The sequence below is a fragment of the Sceloporus occidentalis genome, unplaced genomic scaffold, assembly GCF_023333645.1.
Source record: "Sceloporus occidentalis isolate IW3139 unplaced genomic scaffold, rSceOcc1.0.p SCAF_75, whole genome shotgun sequence".
Classification (NCBI taxonomy): Eukaryota; Metazoa; Chordata; class Lepidosauria; order Squamata; family Phrynosomatidae; genus Sceloporus; species Sceloporus occidentalis.
In genome coordinates this window covers 3155895-3182500 of record NW_028317055.1, presented here as the reverse complement: position 1 = coordinate 3182500, position 26606 = coordinate 3155895, and the positions used below count along the sequence as shown (strand labels likewise).

Genomic DNA, 26606 nt, shown 5'->3' with positions numbered 1-26606 from the left:
GGCTATGAGTTAGATGTGCTTAGCAGATCATCATAACCCAAAACAAGGCAGTCACCACATGTCTCATGCTCAGGTGCACCCCCCACTCCAACTCCTGTCAATCAAGGAAGTTTTTCTATAAGAATGGATTTCAGCATTTTCTCGCAGTGGTTGGGACTAAATGCGGGTTGTGTAGTTCCAGGAAACAACCCAAGTCACTATGAGAAAATGATGGGGAAAAAGTGTTTCTTGTAGCGTATCTGATGGAATAAAATGGGATTGCAGGGGCCCCAACCAGGGATTACTAATATGTTATTCAAAACGGTTGCCAAATATTTTTAGATAGATGGCGATTTGTCAAGGCTGGCTCTGGGCAGGTGGCAGTTGTGCATTCTGCCTGGTCCTTAAAATGTTTATGGGGGTATCAATAGACAAAGGATAAATAATAATGAAAATTATCTTTTTTTTTTTTTGCACCATTGGTAAGTGGAAGGTTAAATTCATGTGATTCTAGATGCCTGATAAAATTAAGCAGTTGTACAAGGTTGTTTTTCCTGTTTTTTAAATGTGTTTTATGTAAATCTCCCTCAGTTAATGTTGCTGTGTTCGGGGTCTACTGATGGTGGCCCTCTACATACATCTAATTAACATTGATTGAGGGTGGACCTCACTAGAAGTCACAAATGAGGATTTCCCTTGCCCTTAGCTGTCGACTAATCAATAACGTAGTGACAACAGCTGGTTTCCTCATCATGGAGCATTATGGATTTGCTTCCTTAAGCATTACTGTGTTAATTATTCCTGTGACCTTCATATTGATCAAGAAGGAGGTCTCCATTTGATCTGGCACCTCATTACTGTAAGATTTATGACTCGCTGGCTACCTTTGCTCTGCAAGATCTGCTGAGACTTTGGCGTAATATTGTAGCCTTTCCAAAAATGTCACTCATTTTTTATTAGTTTATGGAGCAGGGCAGAGAAAGCATAACATGGAGCATGAAGGTAAAGAGTATGGCTTTATAGCCGGATTTATGTTTTAATATTTTAAAATCTCCACATATATATTTTAACTGGAAAATGTAATTATGTATAATCTGGGCCACAGGTGGCCAATCCCTGCTGTTGAACCTCCTATGTTCAGTTAACGTATAGGTGCCCCTCATGAGAATGTAATATAACAGCAGCTGAACCACAAAAATCTTGCCAATGTATTCATTGTAATGCAGGTAGCAATTGTGTATGTGTCACAACATTTATGTAGTTATAGTAATACTTTTCCCAGTAGACAGTAGTGCCCATTAGAGTTATTGGCATATCTGTGTTTGTTTTAAACCTTCTAGTTCTTTGGTATGATGTAAATTAGACTTAGCCGGATTCACGTATTATAACTAGTTTTACATGCAGTAACTCAGGGTCAGTAAGAGAAGACAGGGAGTAAGGACATGGACAAAATATTTCATTTTCATGTAGGAGGTTCTTTAGAGAGGTTTGTGGTATATTCTCAACTTAAGTTAATTTAACATAAATAGGATGCAATGCTACTGCAATTCAGGTACCATCAAAAAAAGTATAAAGTATAACATTAATCTAATTTCAATTAAATGTAACCATGTTTTTATTTTTCTCATTGTATTATCATATAGTAAGTAAAATGTATTCTCGTTCAAATTGCAAAATAAACAAACTAAAGGCACGTTTTGTTAGTTTGATTTTCACCATAATTTGTGTGTTTATGTATCTATAACCAGTTTCACAGAGCAAGGCCAACAAACTGCCTGACACTAATAATACTTAGGAGAATGAAAACAGCTGTCTGCAGGCTGGCCGCCCATGCCACTGACTTCAATGTAGTCAAAAAAAGAAGTGGTTTGTATGGATCCATGTTAAGTTGCATTGGGCAAGGGAAAAGAAATGGACAGGGCATTGATGGAGAGTACCATTTTCCACTGCTTGAGAGAAGAGACATTCGCAAGGTAGTGCCGGTACATTGGCACCGGCCCAGGCGTTGTTTGCTTCTTGTAAAGCACACTTTTGAGTTGGTACAAGGCATAACGCCTATGAGTAGATCATTCCAGGGACCGAACACTACAACTTCAAACACATGATACATAATATAATAATCACATATTTGGTTGATTATGATTATACAGGATGACCAGTTAGCTTACATTATGTGATATGAGTTATGCAAAAAAGAAGGTGTATTTAACTTTTCCGGGATATAGATATATTGATTGTATAGTCACGCTTCATTTTTAATCCTTATCCAAGAAATTATAATTGCTACTATGGCTATTTACTTTAAATATACATGTAGTACGAGTGATCGTGCTGCAGTTTTTTAGATGTGAAACCTTATACAGCCACTTTGGGATAAGTAAATAAAAGAGCAAATCAAAATCAATTTTAGTTCACTGAAAATGAATTTACATAAACACAGTATTCCTTATTTTGCTTTCTATTTATACTGCAATATGAAGGGGTCATTTTACTAATAAAACTGCAAATGGAATGTACAGGAATAATAACGAAGCAAAGCATTACATTGTCTTCAATGTCGTCAAAATGACAACACTGCCACCTAGTGGATGCATGCCACTACTGCTCTTCGGTGCCACAAACTGGTTCAATAAAAACTTCTGTTATTTCGTGCCTGAGTTTTACTCTTTAAATGAAATGTGTACTTGTTCACTGGCTTGCGCTTTTAAAACTTAATTTTGCTTCGAAGGGGGTGCAGCACCGTTGCTATAATTCTATAGACAAAATCTCTGATTTCAGTAAACAGGTATGGGTGACCGTTAATCACCATTTTCGTAGCTTTTTCAACCGTGAAACGTTAAGTCCCAATGTTGTTGGATGTAAGCAGTGGGCTCTGGATATGCCTGCAGCAGCATTCTGGTCTTATTCTGGTTATATTTGTTAAAGCTGAGGTAGCAAAAGCAATACCTTCCAAAATAGTCCTTTGCATAAGGACAATGTGCAGACTAGTTGAGACCTTTTTTTAAATACTCTGTTTCTGTATGTTTATCACAGCGTAACACAATTAAACATGATTTTAAATTGACATAAGATAATTATTTAGAAAAATCTGGAAAAGCAGATGCCATTGGATTTGGTCTGTAGTTGTTGATTTAATTTGATGTAATTGTAGTTTTGATAGATGTTTATCTGCGCAGAGTTCACCAGCTTGTCACTTTCCATTTTTCTCTTTCCGTTGCTTAGTTAATCCTGTATCATAATATGTGGCTTTTTATTAACTTAATCCATCAATGTGCATTTTGGTGGTTTAAAAGCCCTGGAGTCTGGAGAGAACAGACCCAAGAGAAATGCATTATGAACAGCTTGTGGGTTTTCATGTTCCTGCTGTGCCAAGCCACTGTCTCCAAATGTCTGGGTGAAATTCTGTCTTCATGGCTACTGTGCTTGTTTTTGAAACTATCAACAATGGCACAACTTATGAACTTACAAAGATCCAAGGTTTAAACATAATGATGTATTCTAGTAAATATATTTACATAAATGATGCTCCTAGCCACATATCTACATGTCCAAAGATGTCAACACTTAATTTATTCAGTTATGGTGTTTAATGATTATAGATTTTGGGAAATTATTTTCCACTATTATAGTGCTGGAATTTTCTAATAAAGAATCTATATAACAGTATTTCATCTATTTTTTATCTGCTCTGTTTACTTTACAGTGTCGAAACCATCAACGATGGCCTTTTCCATACTGTCGAGCTGGTGATGTTGAATCAAAGCTTAAGTTTAGTTGTGGACAAAGGGGTTCCAAAAAGCCTTGGGAAACTTCAGAAACAGCCCTCGCTAAACCAGAACACACCTCTTTATCTTGGAGGTAAATTAATAAGCAGAGCTTAAGCCACAATTCAGTGTGTGTGTGTGTGTATATATATATATATATATATATATATATATATACAGTCATGTTTTTTCACATTTGTATAGTTATATCAAGACTTTATTAAACATCTTAAATATGAGTATAATGGAAATGAAACTGACATTATCTGCTAAAAAAGCATGCTATTTTGGCTTTATTAATGGAATATAGACAATGGAGTTGATAATCCCTTATGTCGTAACAGGAATACCTCCAACATCTGGTGTATCTTCCATGCGTCAGAGGGCAGATCGCATTCCTATTGGTTTCAATGGATGTATACATGATGTCCGAATTAATAACGAACTGCAAGACTTCATGGAGCTGCCCCCAGTTTCAATAGGTGTTTTCCCTGGTTGCAAATCATGCAATATTTGCCAGCATGGGTCGTGTCAGTCAATGGAAAAATCCAATGTCATCTGTGAGTGCCATGCTGGGTGGACTGGACCTTTGTGTGATCAAGAAGTTGGAGATGCCTGCATAAACCATAAGTAAGTTTATGGAGAACAAACCAAAATTAGTAGCTATGTGCTCAGCATTTCCACTTGTCTGTGGCTACTTGATACATAGACCATTAAACATAAAGTATGGGAATGCTTTTTACACTACAAGTCTTTTACTACAAGATAACAGAGTAGCTAATTATTCTTCTACAATAGGACCTTAAGAATGTTAACCCTTTTGCGACGCGTTGTCATTAATGGGTTTAAGGACAACCTGTTATTCTTAAGGGGTTAAGTATCCCAATATAAAAACATACATACTCTGCAGCTGTGTTTACTAGTGGGCTGTAGATAAGGCAACAAGAATTACATGAACTAAAGGACAAATAAATCATACCGACACTATAAACAGCGCTAATGCACACTTATCACAAGTCTGAGATTTAACATTAAATCTTATTGTATGTGTTGCTTTTTGCATATTATTTACACTTATACTTTTTTTTAGGTGTGTAAACGGGGATTGTATTGCTGATGATAATGCTTACACATGTAAATGCAGTGAAGGCTACACAGGCATGTACTGCGATAAGAAGAACGAATCTTCCAGCTCATGCAGAAATTTTAAATGTCACCATGGTCAGTGCAAAATATCTGAGAGGGGCGATCCATACTGCGAATGCAACCCTCACTTTACTGGAGAGCACTGCGACACAGGTGAGTCAGTATTAAACAGCCAGGGAGAATTTATATTTATATACTTTTATATAAATAGAAGTAACCGCGCATATAACCTGTAACATCCAACCATAAGATAAGGATTTTTTGTCTTATTGGGTTTCCTAAAAAGTATTTTCTAATTTACAGAAAATGTTTGCAAAGGTGAGATTATCCGGGAGGTTGTACACAAGCAACATGGCTACACATCCTGCAGCACCACTGCTAAGGTGCCACGCGTGGAATGCAGTGGCAGCTGCAGTAACGGGCATTGTTGCACTCCACTACGAAGCAAGCGACGGAAATATATGTTTCAGTGCATGGACGGATCCATACTCTACGAAGAACTGGAGAGATACGTTGAATGTGGCTGTTCACAGTGTTTGTAAAATCATCTTTCATAAGGAAAATAATAAAAAAAGGCAATTGCAATGCTGCAATTAGTAAGAGAACTGTATACTTTCAGAGTGAAGCCTGAAGAGAAGAATATTAAGTATATTGTAAAATAAACAAAAAATAGAACTTATTTTTATTATTGAAAGTGACTATTTTCATTCTTTATTATATAAAATATCACACCACTTGGATATATGTATCATATAGGAAATTATTTCTACTGTTATTTTTTTTTTTACATACTACCAAAAAATAATAAATAATTCATAGCCTAACAAAGAAATATTGGGTAAGTTTATATAATTGATTTTTAAGGATGTGCCTCAAGTTTGAAAGCGTTGGTTGTACTACAAGTATTACTGCTCATGCCCCTGAATATTTTTCTCAAGAAATATTTTCTTAACTGTGAATGTGTTTGTTACAGAGAGAGATTTGTAACAAGGATGTAGGAGAACCTTTAGATGTTTAGTAACAAAGAAAAGCAGTTATTTATGCCGGTGTGTCTAGTTTGTACTGTCATTGTGAGTATTTTGATGATGAAATTAAACTGAAATACTTGGACATTATCAATTAAATTTAATGTGGTTTATAACTGTAAAGTGAACTGAAATGTCTAATTTTACTACTATTTTAGTAAAAATAAATGCTAAGAACCATGACAATTTCAATTCTTATTTAATCGAGAAACAGAATTTCTGAATTTTTGTGGTTCAAAGAAAAAAAGTATTCCATATTCAGATGACATATATTGCATAAGGAGTACTTTATTGTCATGGAAAGTAAAACATAACGTGTTTGGGCACATAAAGTAATTTAAAGTTTTTTTGGAAGTTCAGTTTTAGTTTATATGCTGCTTTTAACAAATAAATGTTTTTTTTTTACAATAACATAATGCTGTAATCATGAGCACATGTAAGAAATTTGTCTTTTGAATACAATATGTATTAGATTACTTGCACTCTGCTATACCGCCATTGGTCATCAAAAAGTAATTATGTTTTATTGTGAAATAGTTTTGCTTACCTTAAAAAAGCCTCAAATATAATCGCACTGTTCAAAATTTGTTAGTTTTCATAGTTCCGTTTCCAGAATCCTGGATTAGGATCACAAATTTCCAAAGTCCATGATTCCAACTTTACATTTGGTGGTGGGTTCACTACTAGAGATGACTTACAGTTATTTTCCATTTTTAATAGAATTCTAAAGTTATTGGATTTATATTTATACTCACGTTAAAAAAAATAAATCCAAAAAGTATAATACTTTAACCCCTTAACGACCATTCAGTAACACAGATATCGGCATCAGGGGCCATGTCTGGCGCCTCCCCGAGGCGTCTATGTGTGCCATACACTGTATCTTCAACGATCGCCTCCTAAGCTTCAGTGGTGTCACTGAAATGCCTTGATCGCGGCTCTGGAGAGCTGTCACAACCACCACTGCAAGAGATTTTTCCACTTGCAAGATGGCGACGCCCCTTTAAACAAATAAACACATTTCCAAGAGGGTCTCTCCAGACCCTCCTGAGAACTCTGGCTCCCCTTGCAGGTTAAATTCAACCCTGCAAGTCAATGGGGCCCAGCTTTATAATCAAAAAGTACAATTTAGTAAATATTACTAATATTAGTAAAATATTTTTTAAAAAATGGAAAAACATAAAAATAGCTAAACATTTTTTTTAATTATGCAGGGATGTCGCCATCAGTGGAACCATCGAGTTCCAACAAAATGTAAAAGAAAGTCCAAAAATAATAATAATAATAAAAATTATTAGCACTTGCTCATAATAATAATTTTTATTATTAGCAAGTGCTAAAATTTAGCGCCGTATCTTCTCAAAAATCCTGACATGGAAAGAGTTAAAATACTAGCGTTAAATGTCTAATTTAAAAAAAAAATCAATGGTTTGATGGGGTAAATTGGTGTGGCCTGGTTCAAAGATGAGGCATAGGCAAACTGACCAAAATGGAAAAAAGCGTACTTCCGAAATGGGGCCTTTTAGCCCCCCCAAACAAGACAACCCCATCCATGGTTGGTATCACTGTACTCGGGAGATGTTGCTGAACACATATTGGGGTGTTGTTTGACAGTGACATATACCAGGAGCTATAAATTCATCATTGAAGTACAATTTGAGGAAAAAAATTACTGCTACAAACTGGTGGTAGAATCTTGTGCACGGAAAGAGTTAAAATACCAGCATTTGAAATAATATGGGTGTCTTGTTTTCAAAAATATATGGTTTGATGAGGTATATTGAATTAGCCGTCTTCAAAAAATGGCCCACTAAGGAGATGGGGCAGTAGGAGATGTCAAAGTTCCAAGTTAAAAAAAACACACTTCCCAAATGTGGCATTTTACCTCCCAAACAACCTGCATGCATGGGGGGTATCACCATACTCGGGAGATGTTGCTGAACACATATTGGGGTGAACTATATTGGAGTGACATATACCAAGAGCCTTACATCCATACCCGAAGTACAATTTGTGTGATAAAGAACACAAAATAAATTACTACCACAAAGTTTGACAAAGGGTGGTAGTAGAAAGGGTTAACATACGAGCATTTGAAATACCTTGAGGATGTCTAGTTTTTCAGGGTTACACCTGAAATAGTACAGATTTGGAAAACAATGGTTTTGAAATAGCAAAACGCAACGTGTACTTATTGCCAAATAATTTGCAGAAAAAAGCAAAACAAACATAAAAACATTGGGTATTTCCAAACTCAGGACAAATAGTAGAATCTATTTAGCAGGTTTTTTAATAAGATTTTTTAGATGAGTAAAAGGTTTTTCAAATAAAAGTGTGAAAAGCTGGGGTTTTTTTTCAATTTTTCCTCATATTTTATTATTTTTCTTTATAGGCAATTAGATGATATGATAAAAAAAATTGTATCTGAAGAAGGCTCTTCTTCTACATTAAACACGAGAACTGCAAAAGTGTTAAAACAGCCTTGGTCAAAAAGGGTACAAAACATAAAAAACAACCTGGCCCTTAAGGGGTTAAGCACCACAATACCTATTATCCTATTTTATCAGCCTTTCATTTGTCATGTAGGTGGTTATTGCATGAGTAGCACTTATTTTAACCCCTTCGCGACCTTTGCCGGTTCAGGACCGTCATGACATGAAGGTCACTAAATGACCTTTGACGGTCCTGAACCGTCAAAAAGTAAAATAAGCTTAGAAAGTGATCAACGATCACTTTCTTCGCTTAAACGGCGTTACTGTAATGCCTCGATGTCGAGGCATTCAGTAACGCCGAGATCGGCATCGCGGGCCATGTCTGGCCCCTCCCCGAGGCGTCAACAACCGCCATACATTGTATGGCGGCGGACGCCCGTTTTAAAAGCGTTTAGGAGGCGATCAACGATCGCCTCCTAAACCTAAATGGTGTCACTGGAATGCCTCAGGAGGCATCCAGCGACACCAAACACTTACCTCTGGGTGGGCTGTGACCGCTCCGGAGAGCGGTCACAGCCGCAGCTGCCGGTGTTCTTCGCCATCAACAAGATGGCGGCCGCCCTGTAAAAGCTACAAACAAGTTTTTAAAGTTCGCTAGATGGTCTAGAGAACTCTGGCTCCACTTGCAGGTTGAATACAGGTACTGCATTCAACCATGCAAGTCAATGGAGCCCAGCTTTCTAATCACAATGTGATTAGTAAAATATTAAAAAAAAAAAAAAAAAAAATATGGAAAAAATTAAAAGTGCTAACATTTAAAAATAATTATGCAGTGATGTCACTAGATGAACCATCCAGCAAAATGTGTAAAAAAAATATATAAAAAAAAAAAAAGTATTAAAAAAATAAAATAAAAAAATAAAGTTTATTATTTTGAGCAAGTGCTAAAATTTCTCAAAAATCTCAACAAAGAGTTAAAATAAAAGCACTTCAAATACCCAAGGGGTGTCTAATATAAAAAAAATGGCTGATGGGGTAAATTGCAGTGGCTGAGCTCAAAGATAGGGCATAGGTACAGACTTTCCAAAATGGACAAAAAAAGCGCACTTCCCAAATGTGGCATTTTAAATCTCAAACAACACGACAAATCCATGCATGTTGGGTATCACTGCACTCAGGAGATGTTCCTGAACACACATTGGGGTGTTGTTTGACAGTGGCATATACCAGGACCTGTATATCTATAACTAAAGTACAATTTGTGTGAAAAAAAATTACTATTACAAAGTTTGACAAAGTGTAGTTGTATAATTGGTGCATGGAAAGGGTTAAAATAACAGCATTTGGAATACCCTGGGGTGTCTAGTTTTCAAAAATATATGGTTTGAATGGGTTAAATTGAGTTAACCGGCTTCAAAGATGTTCCAAAGAGGAGATGGAGGCAGAATGACCAGATTTGTTAAAAAAGATTTGGAAATCATAAAACGCTGCTTGTACTTATTGCCCTATAACTTACAAAAAACAGCAAAAAAACATAAAAACATTGGGTATTTCTAAACTCAGGACAAGTAGTAGAATCTATTTAGCTAGTTTTTTTACTTGCTTTTTTAGGTGAGTAAAAGATTTTTCAAATAAAAGTCATAAAATGTGTTTTTTTTCAATTTTTCACAATGTTTTTTTTATTGTTTTTATAGTAAATAAGATGATACGATCAAAATAATGGTATCTGAAGAAAGCCCATCTTGTCCTGAAAAAAACAATATATAACTTATGTGGGTACACTAAATGGGTGAGGAGAAAATTACAGCTGAACACAAGCACCACAAAAGTATTAAAACAGCCTCGGTCCCACAGGGTACAAAACGAAAAATTAGCCCGGTCCTTAAGGGGTTAAACTAGATATTTGTAGTAGGTGTTCGTACAAAAGAAGATAGAAAGGTAGCTTACTAACTGAACTGCCTGAGCCCCTCTTGTTTGAAGCGTTTGGGCTGTCAGGAGCTCTTTGTTTTGAGGTTTGTTTTGATAAGAATTGTACACATCTTTTTAGAAGGTATCGGGGAAAAAAGCTGGGAAAGTGAGAATCTACCCTCAACGGTATTTTTACGTAGGTCATGGTAGCATACTACTGTAAACATAGAAAATTGTCTGCATTTATGATACACTATATTGACAGACCTGACCATTACACCAACAGTAACATTAATTACATCACATTCTAAATAAATAGACATTAATATGTAATCGGTCCCTCCTTTTGCAGCTATAACAGCTACCACTCTTCTGGGAAGAGCATTTGTGAGGTCAGGCACTGATGATGGATGAGAACACACTGTGTGTGTTAATACCTTTCTATCAGAACCAGCATTAACTTTTTCTGCAATTTGAGCTACAGTAGCTAGTCTGTTGAATTTGACCAGACAAACCAGCCTTTGTACCAATTGCATCAATTAACCTTGGCCACCCATGACACCTTTGCTGGTTTACCGCTTTTTCTTCCTTGGTCCACTTTTGACGAAATGTTCACTTGGTGCCTAATATATCCCACCCACTGACGGGTGCCATGATAAGAGTATTTGGTTATCTGTTTCTCTTTAGAAAGTTGTCCCTCTTTTTTTAAATGATCCCTAAATTCCACCAACTAAACTAAACAAGTTTACACAGAAAATAACTTTATTTACAAATTCATAGCATAGATCAGTACAGCAAGAGAAGTTAAGCTTTTCATTGGTAACTGCTCAAAAGTGAATTTTAAGTCTTCAAACAATTGTGCATATACATTTTTACCTCCTACATACCCTAGGTTTATTTTTATTTACTACATGAAGGTTTAAGGATACAATGCCCTCCACTGATATTGGCACCCTTGCTAAATATAAGCAAAGAAGACTGTGGTCTTTTTCATGTCCTTTTGATCTTTTCAATGTATGATACAATACAACACAGATTTATCCCCCCCAAAAATTTTAAATATATCTGTGGTACAATTATTAGCACCTCTATGAATTTCATGAGAAAAATATATTTGAAGCATATTCCCATTTACATTTTACATTTTTTAGTACACCTAGGTAACTAGGAACAGGAAATTGTTCAACCATGACTTCATCACACAGGGGTACAAATATTAGGTAACTTAGGTCGAATTCCCTTAGCCATTCATCACAATTTGTGATGTGCATCAAAAGGTTGTTGATCTTTACAAAATGGGAAGTGGCTATAAGAAAATAGCAAAAGCATTGAAAATGCCAATTTTCACAATCCGGGCATTCATTTAATTGTGGCTGAATGGGTTTGCACCCCTTTTGGTGCAAACCTGGTTATCTGGAAAATATATATTTTTTGGCAAGGAACACAAGCTCTAAATGATTTTATAGCCCAAATAAATTAAAATGATGTTAACCTGAGATTCACATCCAACATACAAGAAGAAAGCATAGATTTTATTTAGACCTTAATTTATTTATTAGGGAGAATAAAATCCACTCCAGGAATTTTTCAAAACCCACAGACTCTAACGGCTTTATTGAATATACCAGCTGTCACCATCCAATGTGGTTAAATAATATCGCAAAAGGCCAATTAATGAGACTAAAAAGAAATTGTTCTAATGAAGAAGAATTCAGAAAACAAACAGTAGAACAACAAAACAAATTTAGGGAGAAACATTATCCACCGGGCCGAGGACCGGTACACATGGCAGTGGGGGCATCACATTAACCACTACAAAAGGGGTGGGGGCATCACTACACAAGGGAGGGCAATACACAAGGTTGTGGGGGGAACACATTATATAAATATAAAAGGGGGGTTAATGATAACTGTTGTGGCTTAGCCTGTCCTGGTGTGTGTGTGTGTCGCTGTTGCAGAGCCTGTCCTGGTGTGTGTGTTTGGGTGTCAGTGTGGCATAGCCTGTCCTTGTGTGTATTTGGTCATCTGTTTCCTGGCACTTTACTGTAGAGATAAATTGTACTAGTTAATGTTTACTTATCCAGAGATATTTTGTAGTGAATTTGTAGTCAATTCAGGAGGACACAAGTTTCTAGGCTCAGAAATCAGTGAGGGGGAAAGTAAAGGTTTTGTGTTATGTACTCTGTTTCAATCCCATCACATTACATCAATATGTTAGAAAATTAGTTGTTTTTAAAACAACACTACATCATTATTTTGGTTTGTTGCAATGGAGGGAGCAGTCTGAAGCAATACTATTTACTTGCCATTGTATATTAACACTATACATTTTCCGACCAATACACATTTTTTTTTTTTTTTATAGTATGTATGTTGATAATATGCTTAGTAAATAAAGATATGGACACATTGTTTCTGTAAAAAAAAAAAAAAAAAGATAGTGACAGAATATGTCATCCATTTTTTATTTTTCATATCACTTTAGTGTGTATAGTTAAATGGACAGTCTAGTCAAAATTAAACTTATGATTCCGACAGGGCATGTAATTTTAAACAACTTTTCAATTTACGTTTTCATCAAATTTGCTTTGTTCTCTGGGTATTCTTTGATGAAAGCTAAACCTAAGCCCACCTTTTTTCACAGGTAGACAGTGCTAGTGCCATTGAGATAACATTGTGCTCATGCCCATGTGATTTGTCAAACTAAGCACTTTTTGGCTAATTTCTGTCAAAATAACAGATACGGGGGAGTCCTCAGAGGGTAAGATACAATGTAATCACAGAGGTAAACATGTATTATTATAACTGTGTTTGTTATGCAAAACTGGGGAATGGGCAATAAAGGGATTATCTATAATTATAGATTACCCGAGTCCATCTGCGCCTTTCCCCACACTGCGCCCTTGTGTCAGTCACAGTTGTGGTAAGTCCATGAGCTAACCATAGCCAACATGAGTAAAACACAAATGTCACTGAAGAGCTTCTTTGAAAAGGGAGAAAGACCCACTGATGAGACAGCAGATGCAGAACACTCGTCCTACTTAAATTTTGGGTTCATTGCAGGGGCATAACTAGAAGCCTCAGGGCCCCGGTGCGAGAATCTGTTAAGGCCCCCCCCCAACCCAATCTACCCTCCTCTCACACCATCTACCCCCTCCCCCCCCCCTTCTCAGGCTACATTTTTGGTTTTATTTCCTTTTATTTGCCAACCTGCCCCCCACCAGTTATGCACATCTGTCCCAGGCTTGCCACTCTGCCCCCTGATATGCCTTTTAACCCCCTATATGCCCCTCTGCCTCCAGAAATGCCTTATACCCCTACACGCCACTCTGCCATATAGGGGGTTAAAAGGCATATCATGGGACAGAGTGGCATATAGGGGGGGTATAAGGCATTTCTGGAGGCAGAGTGGCAAAAAACATGATTTTTACAGAGCAATTTTTTTTCAGCAAATTACATATTGACTCATATCTGTCAAATTTTTCAACTTACTTATCTTCAACAATGCAGCATTCAGGACAGGGAAAAAGTAGCACGTAACAGCCATTGATGGTGTGGTTCTGCAAATATAATGGACAACCATTAATCAACCTGTTTTATACATTTAGTGAAGTTATTGTCAATGATGTATATTTCTATAAGAAAACCAAGAGAAATTCATGGCAATTATGACGTTAGACAGTAGAGTGACTTTGTTTTGGATTTCAACTTATTTAACCCTCTTCACTTCCAAATGACTAATTTAACTATGAAAGTATGCTATTTATTTTGATCCCATTAAATATATAAACTCTCTTTTTATGCTCTTAAAGTTATATTTTACTAAAATAGCTGTGTGAAAATGATATTGAATGCAGATACTCACTTCCTCTGCATAAAGACATTTGAAATTAGATTAAATCAATTTAGAAAATATAAATACTGTACATATATATATACACACACAAATACTTACTCAAATTTTCTAATTTCCTCAAATGCGGCAAAGAAACTTAAAAAAAGGGTTCACAACAGAGTCAACAATGGTAACTTCCACTTAACTACTTTAAATATTTAACTTTCTTTGATGGAAAACCTATAAAAACACAAAATGTTGACATACTTTAATAAAACAACTATTGAATAAAAAGAACCATGCATTCAACTCAACTGGTTAGTTCAACTTGGAACCAAGCATGCAAGGTTCAACCAAAAAACGTGTTAGTAGAACTTGTAACAAAAACCGCGTTAGAGTAACTTGTAACGAAAGCGATTTAACTTCACACTTACTACTCTCTCATTAAAATTTACGACGCCTTTCGTGTCTGCAAAGTGGTCAACAGTGCTGTCAATGTTCAGTCTTCTAGCTCTCTCATTTTCAATAATTAACATTGCAAGTCCTGAAAGTCTTTGCTGAGACATTGTGCTTCTCAAATAACTTTTAATTAGTTTTAACTTTGAAAATGACCTTTCAGCAATTGCCACTGTTACTGGGAGGGTGGGGAACAGCAGCAAAGCTATGCAAACATCTGGGAGAGTAGAAGATAATGCACTGTTTTCAACTAACAGGAGGTGAGCAAGGCCCTTCACAGTGGAACAACTGGGAATCTCTTCCTGACGTGCCGATGGAAGGAGAGGAGTTGCCCAGGAAAATCTGGTGAAATATCCTCGCTGTAGAACTCATGCAGTTTTGTTGCTGCTATTACCAAACTGTCATCAGATTCAGAAGCAAGAATGATGGGCTGAACTATCTGAAATCTGTTAAGGACTGCATTCATGCCAGTAAATCTGTTTGAGAGCTGGCTTATGATTGTGTCCAAACACCTATAAAGTGTTCTTCTGGGTCAGCTAGTCTTTCATCCATGATCCAGGATTTAATTTGTTAAATGGGTGTGACATTCCAGTTTGTTTGTTATGACGTTCTATGACCGTCCTCGGTCCTTAAGGGGTTAAGACAGTCAGAAGTTAAGAATCAATTGTTCTCCTCTTCTCTACTTCTAATTGGTTCACACAGGGCAAGTTACTCACCATGCTCTCCCTATGCCTGCTTCACCTCTTCTTGTGAATGCTTTATGCAGGGAAAATTTCAGTGGTTTTGAGGCACTCATCATTTTCTTCTTTTAATCATGAGGAGAAAAACGTGATGAGTGACTGAAAACAAATGTAACTAAACTTCCCCTGCATGATTGCTGCATTAACCAATCATAAGCAGAGATGGACATCTGACCCAAGAGTGACTCACCTCTACTTGTAGACTGGGATTGGGGACAGAGGTGACACTGGGAGGGGCTGATTGGGGACAGAGGTGACACTAGGAGGGGCTGATTGGAGACAGAGGTGACACTGGGGGGCTGGAGGCAGGGCCAGACTGTGAATGAAAAGCAGCCCTGAAAATATTTGGACACCAGCCCCATGTATTGTATCATGTGGTCGAGCTCTTGTACCCACACGCCACATCCCCTTCCACACGCCTATCTGAGCCACACTTTCTACTATCCAAATAGCTATAAATCATTATTTTTAAAACTATATTAAATTGTTCCTTTACAATAACAGAATAGCACATTACAATCCCAGGAACCAAAAGTGTTAAAAGGCCAAAATAAGTAGCAGGTAATGGACAGAATCTTAACTCCTCACCATCCATGTATGCTAGATAAAGATGACATCAGAGCTCGGCAGATGTATGAGATAGAATCTTTTGTGATGGGATTGGAAGTACATCGATACACTAAAAAAGTCATGTTACATCTGAAGCCACAATTTAGTGCCATTAATCATTTTTAATAAAATATGCAGATTGAAATAGAGTAAATAACATAAAACCTTTACCTTTCTTCTCATTGATTTCAGGGCCTAGAATGTTTTGTCCACTGAAGTGACTACAAATTCAGAAAGGGCGTTTTATGTCTGGATAAATAAAAATTACACAGTTCTATTTATTCCTACAGGAAGTAAAAAAAAAATTGCCTAACATTAGGGTGCAGTCTTCCCTCCTTCTGACCCTGACCATGGTACTCATCCCCAGAGTCCCCTTGTCCCTCATCCACTAAACCTCTCTTACTTACTGTATGTATAGATCAAATAAACACATGTAAAAAGTACGTTCATGTATAGATCAACTGAATAAGACATAAAAACCCTGTATTTACACGTATACGTAAATAATGCTTAAAAAGAAATATAGATCACCCTATCACATGATATGTGTTCAAATTAAAAGTAAAAATAATAATAAACAAGACTCCCCTAGCAATACACTGCAGCAACCCGACAAAACACTCCTCAGATAGGGCGTAATCAAAGAAATAGGGCCCCTTTTGTACATGCGCCCCTTTTTCTTTGAATACATAAATAATGTATGGAAACATAGCATAGCGGATATAGATCAACAGAATAAACACAAACCCAGCATTGCAGGTATAGATCAAAAGTTGCACACCCCAAAACAAGCCCTGGCGTCCACACTGTCCACATAGAACCTGACCAGCACCCAGAAAACACACGTAGGGTTCACCATCTTTGTCCCCAAACAGCCCATCCTGTGCCTGGCTGGATGGGGACAGAGTTGACACTGGGGAGCTGAACTCGTGTGTCTATATATAAGTGTTTATATATGTGTCTAGACAAATATATCTATATAAAAATAAATCTAGGAATCTCCATTTTTTAAAAGAATAAAAAAAAAAAAACTTTATGCGGTTTGTCCCCCTCCACAGACACAGATTTCTTTTTATGTTTAATAATTTAAATATTAATTAAATAATAATGTAATGAAAATATACACACATACAAATTATTTTTTTTTAAAATACATTATTTTACTGACCTACCTACTTCTTCCACTTTGGGGCCCTGATACTTGCAGACTGCCGTTTTAATTTCAAACAGGATGTCAGTGAGTGACACGATATCTGGTGCTCCAGCTCCAGCAGTCTGTGTGAGGGGGCAGAGCTTTCACCCCTCATGCTGCTCTCATGACATGATCTGGTGCTCCTGCAGTCTGAGCGTGAGGGGGCGGAGCTTTCACCCCTCATGCTGCTCTCATGACACGATCCGGTGCTCCTGCAGTCTGAGCGTGAGGGGGCGGAGCTTTCACCCTTCATGCTGCTCTAATCACGAGGCGGCCATCGCCAGCTCTGTGCCCCGGCTTGCCTTATTAAATAAAAATCGGAAAAAAGATTTCGGGCGGCCCCTGGCTTGGGCCCCCCCCCCGACTGGCGGAACGCCGGTCGCAGTCGCGCCCCCGGTAGTTCCGCCACTGCTTAGTGGCTAACCGCATTGCTAAAGCTAAGAAGCCCTTTACTATTGGTGAAGAGTTGATCCTGCTTGCTGCTAAGAACATTTGTCGTGAACTGTTAGAAGAGGGTGCAGGTCCAAACGTGGCACGTGTTCCTGTATTGGCCTGAATTGATGCAATAGCCGAGGATATTGAGGCACAATTGTTAGAGAGGATTAATGAGTCCCCGTGGTACTTTCGATATTGACAACAAGGCAACAATGCTTGTTTTTGTGCAATATATTTTCCAGGTAGATGTGCATGAGGATATCTTATGTGCACTTTTGTTCACAACCAACACAGCTGCAGAACTATTCAGGTCTTTGAATAATCACATATCAGGAAAACCGATTTGGTCATTTTGTGTCAGTATATGCATGGACAGAGCAGCTTCCATGACTGGACGGCTTCCTGGTTTAACTTCTCAGGTCAAAAAGGTTGCTTCTAAATGTGAGTCTACAAACTGTGTCATCCATAGAGAAATGCTGGCTAGCCGAAAAATATCACCTGAATTTAACAATGTTTTGCAGGACGTGATTAAAATTATCAACCACATTAAGCCCTTAATGCATTGTTTTCAATGGGTTTAGGGACCGCCCATTGTCCTTAAGGGGTAAAAGCACATGCCCTTAACTCTCGTCTGTTCGCACAGCTCTGTGAGGAGATGGACGCAGAGCACACACGTCTTCTCTCATACACAGAAGTGAGATGGCTTTCTAAAGGTAGATCACTGGCCAGAGTTTTTGAGTTACAAGAGCCACGCCAGAGATTTCTTTTAGAGAAACAGTCACCACAATAAATTTCAGTGACACAAAATGGGTCACAAAACTTGCTTAATTGTGTGACATATTAAACCTGCTCAATGAACTCAATCTTTCGCTTTAGGTCGGCATATAAAGTGGATGCATGCCAAATTGGAATTATGGCGGCGACGAGTGAACATTGGGATTTTTGACATGTTTCAAACAGTAGCAGAGAATTTGAAAGACACTGAGCCAGAGCCTTCTTTCTCCCAGGTGGTGCATGATCACTTATCTCAGCTTTCAAAAGATTTTGAGCATTACTTCCCCCGAACTGGGAAGGAATGGATCCGCGACCCATTTGTGAATCGACTTTGTCCATGCTAGAAGACGATCAACTGCTTGAGGTGGCATTAAAAGTTTATTTGCGTCAACTTCAAATCTCCATACGTTCTGGATTAAAGTCAAGGCGGAATATCTTGAGATTGCCACAAAAGCACTGAAAAACCTGCTTCCATTTCCAACATTCTATCTTTGTGAAGCAGGGTTTTCTACAGCAACCAAAACAAAATTATGTTTTCTACATTTCGAGTGTCACTGCCCCCCCCCCCAGATGGGACCGTCTAGTTGCAGGAATGCTGATTCTGCATTATGGTGAGTTGCAGTAGCAGTACCTAGTGGGGGGCGGAGAGGGGTCGGTCTCGCACCTGGTGCCACTCATCAGGGGGATGCCAACACGCCGGCACCCCTCCAGAGACGGACAGTAATTTCCGCCGCTGGAGGAGCAGGCTCGGTTGGGGAGAGCAAGGATCTCCCTTTAACCAGCTTAAAGTCAATCAAGGGAGCGGGAGGCCTGTTAAAGACCTCCTATACTGCTCCCTTGCGATGCACGCGGTAACTGCTGCTGTGCATCGGGATTTGCTGTCAAATCCCAGCGCACAACACTAAAACCCTGCCCACCGCCGTCCGCACCCTCCGAAATGGAAGGACACAGGACAAGAAGAGCCAAGAGGAAGAACGAAGAGGAGGAAAAGGAGCTAACTGCTGTAGCGGGAAAAGTGACAGAGGAAAGGTAAGAAAACATTCAGTGAGAGTGGATTATTATGTGTGGATTGGTAAACTCATGCTGAGCACCGGAATATGACGTCATATTCCGGCACTCAGCAGTGAAGCAGCGTGCAGTGAGACAGAGGCCTGGTACTCCCATCGCAGGACCTCTACAGGGTAGCTAGTAAGGAAGGGGGTAGTAAGAGTATTGAAATAAATAAAGAGTGAGAATGAGTGAGAAAATGAATTAATTAATGCGTGGATGAATTGTGTGAACGAGTGAGATTATGAAATAATGTATGGATGAATTTGTGAGAATGCATTAATGAATATGTGTAAACTATTTGTGTGAATGAGTGAGAATAAATGATTGTGTGAATAAATCATGTGAATTAGTGAGTGACTGTAAAAGTATTTGTATGTATCATAGATGTGTAATTGATTTCTATAAAGGCAACAATGGCACAAGCAGGGTGTTTGAGCCTTGGGGACCAAGATGGCACAGGCAGGGTTGCTGAACACCAGAGATTAATCCAAAGGCTTTTTTTGCCATGTGCAAACCATTCATTGAACCTTTGTGGGGTGCACCCATTTGGAAGTGTTGCTTCCTGTGTGACTTTTTTTGGAACATTGGAAAGAGTGTTTTCCTTCTTTTCATTTTCCACTCATCGTTGGAAACTGCTGGTGGAGAATGTAGGCATAACAGTGAAAAGACTTTCACAGACAAGATGGAGTGCTCATTATGATGCTGTGAAACCAGTGAGGGCAACTTTTGAAAAACTGACTTAACCCCTCAAAATCCTGTGTAATCCCCAAGAAAATGTGGACACAAGAGGATCAGCTCAGACGTTGCTGGCTGCTGTGATGTGATTTTTCACTTTTGTGTTACCTTTCTTTCTGGTGTGAAGTTCTGCAAGAAACTAATATTACACAAAAGTATTTACAAACAGTGGGAATTACTCTTAAAAAGTCAGTTGTGAAGCTACAAGCTCTGAAATTGTTTCTTGCAGATCAAAGAAATTGTGTAAGGAAATGAACATTTCTATGGAGAGAAGAGGGAGAGTAAAGCTGAGGAAAACAATGCCAGGCGGGAAGGCAAAAGATGCTGGCCTCACATTGCCAGAGGAAATTAAAAGAGCTATGTTTGAGTGCCTTGATAGGTTTCATCAGGAGTTGAAAATTCGTTCTAAGGCAATGGAAAAAATCCTTTCAATCTTTGGTATTATTCAGCCAAACTCTTTGGTTTTTACAACAGAAAAGGATCTTCAGAATTATACTCCAAAATTGAGGTAGATTTTAGACACATTTTCAGATGAAGACATCTATGTGGAAATTGAACGCCTTCAGAGGCATTTGAAAGCTACCAAGATCAGCTTTGAAGAAGCAAAGAAATGGACAACATTGCAGTTCCTAGATGTCATTGTGAAATGGGAGTTTTGTGAATCTCTGCCAAACTTGTCACTGTGTCTAAGATTCTTTTTGACTCTCTGCTTATCCATTGCTTCATGTGAAAGAAGTTTTTCAAAATTAAAAACTTTCAATTGAACATGAAAATGCAATGAAGATAAGCTTTCATGATGTCACTGATCAGTTTGCAGAAATGAAGGCTGGAAGGAACAGGATGTAAATCAATTTCCCTGTGCAAAATAGAGTGCTCACTTTGGACCTGTGTTTGTTGTTTTTTTTGGGGGGGTTATTAAAGAAAGGAGTATTATATGTTCAGTGTTATTTAAACTTATTTATTTTACTTGTAAGTTATTAATTTATTTTTTGGGGGGGTGCCACTTACAGGATCTGCCCCGGTGAGTTGTATAATTATTTAATTATACTTTAAATTTAATAATAATAGAAGTAAAATGCACAATAAATGTAATGCACTTGAATCAAACCCAGAACACCCCATTCCCGGTCCGTGGAAATTGTCTTCCACAAAACCGGACCCTGGTGCCAAAAAGTTGGGGACCGCTGGTCTAAAAGAAGTAAAGGCAAAGAGAAGAGAGGATTTATTAATAAATAAAAAGAAGGAAGCGGACTTCCGGGGCGGCGGCTGAACGGACAGGCTGCTTTTTACATGGGCTCCTGCGACCCTACTTCTATCCGCTACCATCGGACGGAGATTTGTTTTTTTCCTGCCCAACTTACCCATCTCCGGCACCGTCGCAGTGAGTCTCACCTCTTCTCCCCCGGAGTCTGGGTTATTTACCCGTCATTACGCTTGGCGCGTGTGCCACGCTGCTGCTCGTCCGCCATTCTGTCCCGCGGGCTGGCGACATGACACTCCTTCCACCTCGCTTCGTTTTCCGGTCGTTTTTTTTTTAATTATTATTTTACTCCGCTTCGTTTATGATTTTTGTTTTTTCGGATTGGCGTTTTCTTATTTAGTTTTTCTTCGGCGGCCATTACGGGATCACCATGTGGTAACTTTGGGCCTTGTCCCACACATCACTCACCACTGCCAACGGCCTCTACCTCAATACTCACCTGTGATGTCCTGGTCCACTTGAACCCGGTGGCTTCTTCCTCCTCTACGCATCCTCCACGATACCGGCCGACTTCTTCTCTACACATCCTGCAGGCACCCCATGGCGACAGCTGCCCTCCTCTACTGCACAACGGCTTGAAGGTTTTGTTCCTGTTCATCGGCTGACCACTCTACATGGCACATTGAGATCTACCTGCTCGCCTGGGCCTTCTCCTTGTTTCAGTTGCTGTTTTTTTACTTTCCTGCCCTGGTGCTGGACTCTTCTCGGCGGCGACTACCCTCCTCTACTGCACGGCTGCGTTGAAGGTTTTGTTCCTGTTCATCGGCTGGCTACTCAGCCTGCCACACAGAGATCTACCTGCTCGTCTGGACCCTTTTCTTGTTTTTGTTGCCGTTTTGTGAGTACTGACCTATACTGTGTTTGGCACCTGGGCGCCTGTTTCTCCTGTGATGCCTGCCTCACCTCACTAGAGACTTCTCTGCAGTACTGCGCCGGACACTGTATACTACTTACATCGCTCCATGACACTACCCGTACACCTGCTTTAGGCTGGTGCTCAGCAAACTGGGTGTACATTGTTGGGTTAACATTCACTGTGTCTTTACATATTGCTTCTGGCCTCACAACCCATTGTGCCTCACCTATATATCGTGCCTTTAGTGTGCTGCTCCATTGCTTCGGTGGGGTTTTAGTATCTGTTTTTTTTGTTTTGTTTTGTTTTTTTTGTTTAGTTTTTGTTTGTTTTTTTGTTTTTTTTTGTTTTTTTCTCTTTTTCTCTTCCTCTCTCTATCTCTTTTGCTTTGCTTTACTCTCCTTCTTGCCTGACCCTACCTCCTCATGGAAAAATACATGGACAACATGTCGAAGACATCGACCAGGCAGGGGAAAGCTAAGGACAAGTCGAGCTCAACATTCAAGTCCTCTTTGCTCCAGGCTTCTGCGCAAGGCGAGAATGTAGACGCTTCCGTTCCTGCTGCTCCTGCGCCCCCTGCTTCTATCTCCTCGCATGACCTGGTTAACATTCTGTCACCTTTACTGGATCAGAAACTGGAAAAGCTCTCCTCTGCAATCGACTCCACCCTTGCCGAACTTACCTCGCAAGGCAAGCGAATTCAGACACTGGAAACTCGACTTTTTGATCTCGAGGACGACTCTGCTGGTCTTAAAGCTTCAGAACAATCGCACGAGGAACTCATTAGCGCTCTACAGGCCCGTGTCGAAGACCTTGAGAACCGTAGCAGGCGCAATAATTTGCGTCTCGTTGGTCTTCCAGAATCGGTCAAATCGGCCGCCTTGTGGCCTCTAGTCATGGAGTGTCTTCCCGCTGCACTGCATCTTTCCCTCCCCCAAAATCGTTTGGTGGTTGAGAGAGTCCACAGAGTGGGGCAGGAGAACCAGTCGCCGACCGCTAGACCCAGAACAGTTATTTTCAAGATCCTGAATTATCTGGATAAAGTTAAGCTTCTCGAAGCCTACAGAAAACACTCGCCTTTACAATATCAAGGTCATACTATTTTATTGTTTCAGGATTTCTCAGCTGCGGTTGCGGCCAAGAGGCGTCAATTCTCACAAGTGTGCTCAATTTTACACAAACGTCAAGTTAAGTTTGCTCTTACATACCCGGCCAAGCTTCGTGTCACCTATCAAGGGAAGACGCTGTTCTTTGAGACACCTGAGTCCGCGGATTCCTTTGTCCGTACCGACTTGGCAGATGCTGCGACTGATGTGGAGGTTGTTCGGGGGTCAGGCCCTTCTTCTGCCTCCTCTTCTCCTCTTCGCTCTCACTCTTCTAAACCTTCTAGGGACTGAGGTCCCGCTTCACAGGCTACCTCTCTCTGTTCTGGTTTTTTTTTTTGATTTTTGTTTTTCTTTTGTTTGTTGTTTTTGGTGCCCTTTCCAGTGCACCATGGTTTTGGTTAAAAGTTCTAAAATGCTAACTGGAGGTATTTTACTGGTAAATCCTAAGCAGTTGTCAGACATTGTTCTTTGGTTGCTGTGGGGGGCTGTTACAGGGTCACCGTACCCAAGGCTGGGTACCCCTGTTTGAGGGCTGAGGAATCACCAGTCAGTCCCTCATACGGATAGCACTCAGCTATCCACAGGTCAGTCAGACCACCATTCTGAGTAAAACCAGAAGAAGAACTCTTTATTGCACAACAAACCAAACTTATATAGATCCTTAACTCAATGAACACAAAACCCAGCCCCCAATCTCATCAGCCACATCCCATCACAAATCCCATCAGTATACAGGGGATGTATCAGGTGAGGGGATTACAGAATACAATGGGTTCCCCCACCTGTGTTATCCCCCCTGTAGTGCGGGTGCCGTCTGGGCAGACAGGGCTGTGCTGGCTGATTAAGAGCCCCAGCCGGGTTACCTGATTGTCTCTTTGAAGGCTGGGGCTGAATCCACATCAGTCTCTGGGCCGGTTACACAATAAACCGGGTCATGGTATCACAAACTGAACACAAGAACGCTCCATGACCCGGCTAACTTAACATGAAAATAATAGCCTGTTAGCCTGACCCTGTGACATTTCTCCCCCTTGACCAACGGTCCGGCAGACCCAACGAGATCCACCCGGGTCGGTTGGAGGCTGTCCGAGATGACACAGTTCACACACCCAGGTCTGATTGTCGGGATAAGCCATCAGCGTTCCCATTCTGCTTACCCGGCCGGTATTGGACCTTAAAGTCATATGGCTGCAGGGCCAGGCTCCATCGCAACAGTCGCCCATTGTCCCCAGCTACACGATGGAGCCAAACTAGAGGATTGTGGTCCGTGAGCACGGTGAAGGAGCGTCCATAGAGATAGGGCTGAAATTTCTTGAGGGCCCAGACCAGAGCCAAACATTCTTTCTCCACGGCGGCATATGCGACCTCCCGGGGTAGTAGCTTACGACTGATGTAAGCTACGGGGTGCTCACGGCCATCGGACCCTACTTGACTTAGCACGGCTCCCAATCCAAAAGCAGAGGCATCTGTGTGTACAGAAAAGCGTTTAGAGGGATCAGGAGCAGCTAGGACAGGTGCGGTGACAAGTGCAGCTTTCAGGGTCTGGAATGCTGTTTCGCACTCTGGAGACCACAGGACTTGCTTGGGGAGATCCTTTTTAGTCAAGTCCGTCAGGGGCTTTGCTATGGAGCTGTAATCGGCTACAAATTTCCGATAGTACCCGGCGGTGCCTAGGAAAGCTAACACCTGGGTCTTTGTACGTGGAGTCGGCCAGCGGACTACCGCCTCTATCTTAGCCGGCTCAGGGCGTTGCATCCCTCTGCCCACTCGGTGACCCAGGTATGGGACCTCGGATACCCCTATCACACATTTGTCGGGTTTGAGGGTCAGTCCGCCTGCCTGTATACGGTCTAGTACGATACCCAGATGAACCAGATGGTCCTCCCAGGTATCGCTATAGATCGCAATGTCATCCAGGTATGCACATGCATAGTCCTGGAGGCCGTCGAGGAGTTGATCTATCATCCGCTGGAAGGTTGCCGGAGCATTCTTCATCCCAAACGGCATGACCTTAAACTGGTACAAGCCGAAGGGAGTGATGAATGCCGACTTCAGAACCGTGTCCGAGTCCAGCGGAATTTGCCAATACCCCTTACAGAGATCTAAGGTAGTAAGGAAGTTCCCCCGGGCAATGCGGTCTAATAGCTCATCGACCCGGGGCATGGGGTAGGCGTCTGTCGTGGTCCGGTCATTGAGCTTCCGATAGTCCACACAGAAGCGGGTAGTCCCGTCCTTCTTAGGAACTAATACAACTGGAGATGCCCAGGGGCTCCTAGATGGCTCGATGACCCCCATGTCGAGCATCTCTCCTATCTCAGTCCGCATTTCTGCCCTGACTGCCTCTGGTACCCTATAGGCTGCCTGTCTAAGGGGTGAATGCCCTGGAGTCTCGACTCGGTGTACCGTGAGCGAGGTGCACCCTGGGAGTAGGGAGAACACGGTCCTATGCTGGTCCAGCATGGCTCTAACTTGCTCTTGCTGGGTGGCTTCCAGCTGCTCAGACACTTTTACGCCCTCTGGGCCTACAGGGGGTTCGCCCTTTCGTGGTAGTTCTGGGAGCGGTAGACTCTCTGGGTCGTCCGCGGCTGGGGCACATATGGCCGCTACATCCTCTAGTCTTTCCTGATACGCTTTCAACATGTTCACATGAAAGGTTCGTTGGATCCTTTCATCTGAACACTTGGCGACCAGGTACGTGGTGTCGCAGAGCCGCTTCACCACCAGATAAGGTCCCTTCCAGGCGGCCTGGAGCTTATCTGTTTTTTCTGGCTTCAAGACCAACACTTTCTGCCCTACCATCAGGGTACGGCTCCGAGCGGTACGGTCATACCAACCCTTCTGCCTACCCTGGGCTGATCGCAGACTCTCTGCCACCGAGGCAGTGAGCTCCGTCAACCGGTCCCTAAGCTTCAGGACGTACTCCAGTAGGGGGGTCCCTTCTTTTTCAGCCCCCTCCCAGTGATCCTTGACTAAATCTAAGGGTCCCCTTACACGTCTCCCAAAAAGTAATTCGAAGGGTGAGAACCCTGTAGACTCCTGGGGCACCTCCCGGTATGCAAACAGGAGGTGCGGCAGGAATTTCTCCCAGTCCCGGTATGTGACCGCAAATGTCCGGAGCATTTGTTTCAATGTCCCGTTAAAGCGTTCACATAGACCATTGGACTGGGGGTGGTAGGGGGCACTGCGCAGGGTTCGGATCCCACATAGATCCCAGACCTGCCGGGTGAGTTCTGCGCAGAACTGCGACCCATGATCCGAGAATACCTCTCGGGGTAGCCCTACTCTCGAAAATATACTCATCAGGGC

At 40.7% G+C, this 26606-nt stretch overlaps 1 protein-coding gene across 1 annotated transcript in view; it reads left to right on the top strand.

Moving 5' to 3' along the window:
- Positions 1–5431, top strand: part of LOC149285895 (slit homolog 3 protein-like) — a 300871-nt gene extending 295440 nt beyond the window's left edge. The window contains exons 33-36 of the mRNA XM_089494777.1: positions 3683–3837; positions 4088–4373; positions 4834–5042; positions 5193–5431. Of these exons, the coding sequence (XP_089350903.1) occupies positions 3683–3837; positions 4088–4373; positions 4834–5042; positions 5193–5431 (889 nt within the window). The remainder of the gene's footprint in view (positions 1–3682; positions 3838–4087; positions 4374–4833; positions 5043–5192) is intronic.
- The last annotated feature ends 21175 nt before the right edge of the window (positions 5432–26606 follow it).